Source organism: Camellia sinensis, chromosome 5 (assembly GCF_055761805.1).
Source record: "Camellia sinensis isolate YWXY chromosome 5, ASM5576180v1, whole genome shotgun sequence".
NCBI classification, from domain to species: domain Eukaryota; kingdom Viridiplantae; phylum Streptophyta; class Magnoliopsida; order Ericales; family Theaceae; genus Camellia; species Camellia sinensis.
The window spans coordinates 46,272,719-46,281,091 of NC_138965.1; the positions used below are offsets into that span (position 1 = coordinate 46,272,719).

Here is an 8,373-nt window from a genome sequence, read left to right on the forward strand (position 1 = left end):
GTACTTCAAATTAGAGAAATGTCGCTTGGGTTTGTAATTTGAAAACTACACAAAACAAAGTTGCCTACACAAAATAAACATGTCGGCTCTGATAGATTTTTGACTAAATGGTTTCTTATTTTAAGAATGTTATTTACAGACAGGTAAAGAAACAAACAAGAAGCAATTTTCAATGTTAGTCTATATGATCTTATATATAAGAGGGCAATACGTGGCCAATTTACTCCTCAGTCTCTCAAGTCATTTTCAAGCTTGGCTTAGTGACAGACATCTACTTTGCACAGTGGCATGCATTGCCCACTTTCCTTATTTTTGTTTTCGTTTATTTATTTTCCTTCTTTTATTCTACATTATCATAAAAATTCAGCATTCATAGGGTGCTTTTGTTTTTGTTTTCGTTTTTTTTTTTTTTAGAATTAATTACATAAAGATATACATTTATTTGTAGCAAATATCAATTTATCCCTTTATCTATGAACTCATATTTCAATTATAAAAATCATACATATGCCCCTTTTTGAAGAGATGGTAGCGTTGTAGTTAACGGGGATTAAAATATGTAAGTCCATAAATTATAGTACTAAATTGATATTTATTAAGAGGGAGTCATTGTATAATTAACTTATTTTTTTGTGATGAGAAACCTCCCAGGCTCCTTTAAACCTACTTCGAATAGTAGTGATTAAACCCGAAAGCTACAAATAAGAGTCGAAATTAATACATCTGAGGATACATTTCATTCCAGAATTCAAACCCTTAATCGCCGGGCTACCTGTGTGCGTTCAAAGGTGCCATTCATCAAATGTATAAGGAGAATTCAGCAATTCTCTATGCTGAAAGTGCAATTGCATCATCTCTCACTCACTCAAAGGTAAAAAGAGCTTTCTTTGATTAAAGCTAAAGGGCATTTTTGTCATTTGAAAAAAAGAAAGAGGGAGAGAGAGAGAATCGACTTTACTTTTTGTCCTCCTAATGTAAACTTTAAATTTCTGTTATCCAACGACTGTTTTTTAATTTCATTCACTTCCCACAGAACCCTTCTTTTCCTTCCTTTTTCTTTTTCACAGTCTTAGCTTTGCTTAAAGCAGCTCAGGATAGATATACACACACATATACATACATGGCTCATATCAGAACCAGTTTTATTAACACAGATTCAATCGTCTCTTCTCTTCTTCACTGAGAAAGATAGAGAAAGAAAAGGGGAGGCTTAGCTTCTACCTTGAACTACAAGTCTCTTTCTTTGAAGATGTTTGATTCTCTAAATCTACACACGCTTGAAGTTTCTCAGATTCCCTTCCCTTTCCGTCATTTTCCCGGAAAACCCATTATCCTCACAGCCCTTAAAATCCGTGTACTCTTCTTTGGCTTCTTCCAAACTCAACTTCCATGAAAATTTTCCAGGAAAATATGCCACTTTCCATTGTTCTCACACTCTTCTTTCTTGTGGGTACCTCTGTTTCAACTTCTATCATTAGTGACTACCATGCCTTAATTTCTCTAAAACAAGGGTTCGATTTCGCTGAACCGGTCTTAACCACTTGGAATTCCTCGAATCCAACTTCGGTTTGTTCATGGGTTGGAATCAAATGCTTCAGGGGAAGAGTTTTTTCGCTAGATTTATCCAATATGAATCTTTATGGCTCTGTTTCCTCTGTTTCTCCTGTTCTCTCAAGCCTCGATAAGCTAACCGAGCTTTCTCTTGCTGGAAACAACTTCACCGGCCAAATCAAGATTGCAAATTTGAGTAATCTTCAAGCACTAAACATATCGAACAATCAATTTGATGGCAGCTTGGATTGGGACTACCCAAGCCTGGTGAACTTGGAGATGTTTGATGCTTATAATAATAATTTCACCGCCCCACTTCCTCCTGGGATTTTGAGTTTGAAGAAAATTAAGTACTTGGATTTGGGAGGAAACTATTTCTATGGAGAAATCCCGGGAAGTTATGGGAATCTGGTCGGATTGGAGTATCTGTCTCTGGCTGGAAATGATCTGAGTGGGAAAATACCCGGCGAGTTGGGCAACCTCACTAACTTGAAGCAAATTGAGTTGGGCTATTTCAATGTATTTGAAGGTGGAATACCAAGTGAGTTTGGCAAGTTGGTGAATCTAATTCACATGGATCTCTCAAATTGCAGATTGGACGGTTCAATTCCTCGCGAGTTGGGGAATTTGAAGTCCCTCGACACACTCTATTTGCACACAAATTTGCTCTCAGGTCCAATCCCAAAACAGCTTGGCAACCTCACAAACCTAGTCAATCTTGATCTCTCCAACAATGCAATAGTTGGGGAAGTCCCATTTGAGCTTGTCAACCTCAAACATCTCAAACTCTTAAACCTATTCATGAATCGATTGCACGGGTCTATACCAGACTTTGTAGCTGAGTTGCCTGAATTGGAGATTCTCCAACTATGGATGAACAACTTCACCGGTGTAATCCCCCAGTATCTTGGCCAAAATGGGAAGCTTCAAGGCCTCGATTTGTCGTCCAACAAGCTCACCGGTACTATCCCTCCAAACTTATGCACCTCGGGGCAACTTAGGATACTAATTCTCCTAAAAAACTTTCTCTTCGGGTCAATACCGGAGAGCTTGGGGACATGTTTGAGCCTTGTTAGGGTCAGATTAGGGCAAAACTATTTGAATGGTAGTGTCCCAAATGGGTTCATTTACTTGCCTCAACTAAATTTAGTTGAGTTGCAAGACAACTACTTGTCAGGGACTTTATCTGAGAATGGAAATAGTACTACAAATTCTAATAAACCCGCGAAATTAGGGCAAATGAACTTGTCAAACAATCTCCTTTCCGGGTCTTTACCATTCTCCCTCTCGAATTTCACTTCCCTCCAAATCCTCCTCCTCGGGGGAAACAAATTCTCCGGTCAAATCCCGCCTTCTATAGGCCAACTCCACCAAGTACTAAAGCTCGACTTCCGAGGAAACTCGCTTTCCGGAGAAATCCCACCGGAGATCGGAGATTGTTACCATCTCACCTACTTGGATTTGAGCAAAAACAACCTCTCCGGGGCAATCCCACTGGAGATCTCCAATATCCGAATCTTGAACTACTTAAACTTATCAAGAAACCATTTCAATGACACCATACCCAAATCACTTGGATCCATGAAAAGCCTCACAACAGCTGATTTCTCCTTCAATGATCTCTCCGGGAAGGTCCCGGAAACAGGCCAATTCGCCTTCTTCAAGGCCACCTCTTTCGCGGGAAATCCTCAGCTATGTGGATCACTTTTGAACAATCCTTGCAATGTCAGCGCCGCCACAAAGTCGCCCGAGAAGACGGGGTCGGGCGAGTTCAAGCTGATATTTGCACTTGGGATGTTGGTTTGTTCCTTGGTTTTCGCTGCGGCGGCGATATTAAAGGCCAAGTCATTCAAAAAGAGTGGCGGCAGTGGTGGTGGTGGTTCAGGTTCTTGGAAGATGACGGCATTCCAGAAGGTGGAGTTCACCGTGGCAGAGGTGGTGGAGTGCATGAAAGATGGGAATGTGATTGGAAGAGGTGGTGCTGGGATTGTGTACCATGGCAAAATGGCTAATGGAACTGAAATTGCTGTGAAAAAGCTCCTTGGGTTTGGTATGGTTAGCCAATGCATCCTTATCCCTCTTATGCATTTCTTTCTTTTTTCGCTCTGTTCTAATACACTCTCAAATCATAGGTTCATGCGAGGATCTCAAAATGTAATTTTACAATTTCAAATCGTAAAATAATGTGAGATTCTTAGTAATTTTGCAATTGAGAATGAATTAGAATAACGAATAGAGAGACTTGAAAATAGAAAATCTCATATCCTATTTATTATTTGTGCCATTTTAATTTTCTAAATTTTACTTTGAGTCAAAATAGTCTAATTTTATATCATCATCTAAACAATTAAAGAAATAATAATAAAATACATGGTCTCTAAAATAATAATAAAATATAAGTTTGATTTTTTTGTCAAATTCATTCAAAAACAATGCAACAGGATCTAGAATTCAGATCTCCCCTTTCATGTACCAGTTTAGGAATGAATTTGGCAAAACTTTGAAACACACAATACTCATATTTTAGGGACTATATATATATATATATGTGTGTGTGTGTGTGTTTTACTACTATGTTGTTAATGATCTAAACTTAGTTTCGTTCATGTTTTTTTTAGTTTGGAAAAATCAGTTTATTTTCGTTTAACTCGGTTTCTTTAAAATTTCATCCAAAATTTTCCAAACGATCATTTTAAATTGAAAAGATTGAAACTTTAAAATCAAAGTGACACGAAATTATTACTTTAACGATATATTTAGATCAAATGTTTTAGCAGATGTTTTTCTGAAAGAAATAATAAAGAGAAAATTGAGTGAAACACACACATATATATATATATATATATAAGCTAAATTTCACTTACTTTCTAATTTCTTATCTCTTCATAAATTTCTTCTCAAATCCTTAATTCAATATATCCATTTTGATGTATGTATAGATGTTTACTTAATTTTTTTATAATGATCTGTAAAACAGGCAGCAACAGCCATGACCATGGATTCAAAGCCGAGATCCGAACTCTAGGCAACATCAGGCACCGGAACATCGTGAGGCTCCTAGCATTCTGCTCGAACAAGGAGACGAACGTGCTCGTATATGAGTACATGCGCAATGGGAGTTTGGGAGAGGCCTTGCACGGCAAGAAAGGCAGCTTTCTGAGTTGGAATTTGAGGTACAAAATCGCGGTGGAAGCAGCCAAGGGCCTCTGCTATCTCCACCATGACTGCTCGCCTTTGATAGTCCACCGCGACGTCAAGTCTAACAACATACTGTTGAATTCGAGCTTTGAGGCTCATGTCGCTGACTTTGGATTGGCCAAGTTTTTGGGAGATGGTGGCGCTTCGCAGTGCATGTCGGCGATTGCAGGGTCTTACGGCTATATTGCACCTGGTAAGTCCAATTAAAAACTTATTGACTAATCAAAACCTTAATTTATAACTTACTGCAATATACCAACAAAAAATTAAATTAAATTAAAAAACAAAAAAAAAATTAATTAAAATAGTCCTACTCGGATAATCTCCCATCTAAGTAAAGAAAATTGCTGAATTTGTACTTCTTGTGACTCTATTTCCTAAAGAGATGGGGACAGAATTAATGTATCTCTATCACTATATTCTACAATTACACATACATCATTGTCAAATCATTTTATACCCAAAAAAAAATTCTATATGCTTCGCATTTTTCAATTTTTTTTCTTCATCTGAACTGCTCAACGCGGAATTTAAGGGCAGCCCACAGCTTTGTGAGTATATCAGGTGTAGTTCTGTGACCGATTTATGCGTTGACAAGTAATTAATTGTGTCACTGAAACACAGAGAAATGTCGATGAATGTTGCAACATTTTTTATGTTTGCCATTGCAGAATATGCATACACCTTAAGGGTAGATGAGAAGAGCGATGTGTACAGCTTTGGGGTCGTCCTCCTAGAACTTGTCACTGGTCGTCGGCCAGTGGGTGACTTTGGAGATGGGGTAGACATTGTGCAGTGGACAAAGAAAGCCACCGGCTGTCAGAAAGAAGAAATCATCCGCATCATTGATCCGAGGCTCACCACAGTCCCTCAAGAGGAAGCCATGCATCTGTTCTTCATTGCCACGCTTTGCATCCAAGAAAACAGCGTTGAGCGGCCAACAATGAGGGAGGTTGTTCAAATGCTGTCTGAACTCCATCGCCACTCCCCCGACCTTCAGTCTTCATCTTCTTCTTCTTCATTCCTCTTTCAACCAACGACGATGACGACGAACTCTGAAAAAGAGAAAAATCAATTGCCTAAAGCTCTCAAATGATCTTCTCCTTGTTTTAAGGAACTTGAGTTTTAGGGTTCTTGTTATCATATTTGTCACCAGATGAATTTTATCATTTGTTTTGTCACTTGCATAGAAACATAAAACAAACGTTATATGTATATGTAGTACTCATTATATGATGAGTTTTTACATATACACATGACATTTGTTATGTAAATCTATATAGGAGATGAAACACAATGAAATTTAATCTGGTGATACATAGGGGCGCCTCTTTTCGTGGTAACTTAGGATGGCTTGATAATTTTGTTATGGCTTTGTGAAGTGCAAAGTTTTATTTTTCAATTTTTTTTTTTTTTTTTTTTTTTGGTTTTATAGTTTGTTCTCACTTAGGTGTAGACATAGGAGATATGGTGTTCAATAGAAGTAGAAATAATTAATGGGATGCACTTCATTTTAAGGGGGTGTCCTTGGGGAGAGAGAGAGCTTGCAATCTTAACGAAGTCATGCATGCTCTTTGTTTTATACTATATACATATTGTATTTGGTTGCTTTAATTAAATCATGACACCTTTTTTTTAAATCTTTTTTTCCTACTATGTACCTTCAATGAAATCAAAATAGCTCTTTCGTTGGTTGTAAGTGCTCTTAAGTTGGTTCTGTGATTGATTTTTGAGCCTATATTATTGTTATAGAAACAGTGTAAGCCAAAACCAAAGCTCAACATATATACACAGGCTATGTAAAATATTCATGCCTGAAAATACAATAAAAATTTAACGAAATATTGAACTCAACTTTAGAGTTTTGTAGAACATAATTCAAATGATTTGATAAAATTTATAATCACAATAAATAAATAAATAAATAATTAGGGAAGTGGAAAGTAGGAGGAACATATGTAAGGCCTATGAAAGATAGTGTTGGTGACAATCATAGATCAATTGAAACGCAGGAAGACCCACCTCAAGGTACTATTTTGATGAAAGTTCAAGCTCCTTGATAATCTTCCATGATGACAAAATTAAGGCTGTATATGGATTTGGTGAGGAATTTGTGTTGTGGAAGGAAAAGTGAATAGAAAGACCCCACTAAAAGTACTATTTTGATGAAAATCTTTCAAAGTCTTTGATAATCTTCCATGATGACGACATTAAGGTAGTGCTTGGATATTCAATTTGGAGAGGAATTTGTGGAGGAAACCTCCCCAAATCCTAGATCCAAACATAGCCTAAGAGTGTTTTGAATCTTGAATTTGGGAAATGATTTGTGGAGGGCAAAGAAAATGGAAGGAAAATGTGAAAAAAAAAAAAAAAAAAAAAACCTTATAATTCATTCAAATTTTCTTTTCCCTCCACAAATTCTCCAAATCCAAAATTCAAAGACAGCCTAAGCAAGCAACCTTGTGTTCAACAGTGCGTTTCTTGATTCCCATCATAGTTCTCATCATCAAGAATGCAAGGAGATGATCATGAAATTTCTTGTTTCAGATGTGCACCTAACCAGACAAGCTGATTTGAATCACTTCTTTTTTAAGGATCTTCTCACCAAAGTTGCATTCATGGTGAAGGAACAATAATGCTTGTTACACGGTATTGGGTAGAACTGACCCCAAAAGCTAGCTCAAGAGGTGAAGGTTCCCTCACGCTTTCATACTACATATTATTTTAGTAGCCAAGCGATGTGGGACTTCGCTTCACAATGCTAGTATGCTACAAATTCAGGATGTTCTGTGCACATTTTTAGAGCAAAAAAAAATGATGTCCCTACACTTATCCGGTGGAGAGGAAAGGTAGATGATGACACATGCCACTATAATTCAACTCACTCACAGGAATGGAAGAACAATGGCAAGCCAATAATTCATGAAAAAGGCATAAAATTACATTATGAAGGTGCCTTTCTGATGCCATCCCTCTAAGGCAAAGCGTGGCCCTCAATATTTCAGATTGAAAAAAAAAAAAAACTAATTTCATGCCTTATGTTATGTGTGACATTCCAAATGAGTCAGCTAATCATCTTTTCCCAAAGCAATGGTCTTGCAAATGCATTTAATTATTCATGCTAGAACTCCTCTCTTCTCTTGGTTAAGGAACCAATGCACATCCCTATAGTCCCCACCCCAACTAGTTGCTACGTGCATGGGGATCTCATTGCAGTTACAATGTTTATTTTTGTTAGACAACGATTACAATTATCAAAGAATAACTCTTGTTTCAACTGATTGAACAATTGGAAGCAGTTTACTTACAGTACTAGTTGACATCCATGAAAAGTATTTACTGAATTATGAGTTTAGTATATTCAGCTTATAAAAAAGTTTGATGTTCCTTGCCCATTATCAAACAATCCCTTATTCACAAAAACTCGTGTGGGATCAATAGTTTTCATGTGTGCATAGATTGGTTGTCCCATACAACTCTTGCTTGCAAAATTTGATTTCCTTATAAATATTGAAATATTGTCAATAATCAATAAAAGCACTTAAGTACCTTTACCAGTAGCCATACTTGTCCCCAAAATCACCCTTCAACTCCAATGCCAAGATGGGTAGGTGCCTTGTTTGA

The 8,373-nt window shown here is 37.1% G+C and overlaps 1 protein-coding gene across 1 annotated transcript; it reads left to right on the plus strand.

Annotated features, from left to right (window-relative positions):
- Positions 1-733: 733 nt before the first annotated feature.
- LOC114265178 (uncharacterized) lies at positions 734-6,448 on the plus strand. Its single transcript, XM_028205943.2, has 3 exons — positions 734-3,601; positions 4,529-4,942; positions 5,421-6,448. Exons 1-3 carry the CDS (start codon positions 1,390-1,392, stop codon positions 5,843-5,845), a joined length of 3,051 nt encoding a protein of 1,016 aa, XP_028061744.2. The 5' UTR covers positions 734-1,389; the 3' UTR covers positions 5,846-6,448.
- The last annotated feature ends 1,925 nt before the right edge of the window (positions 6,449-8,373 follow it).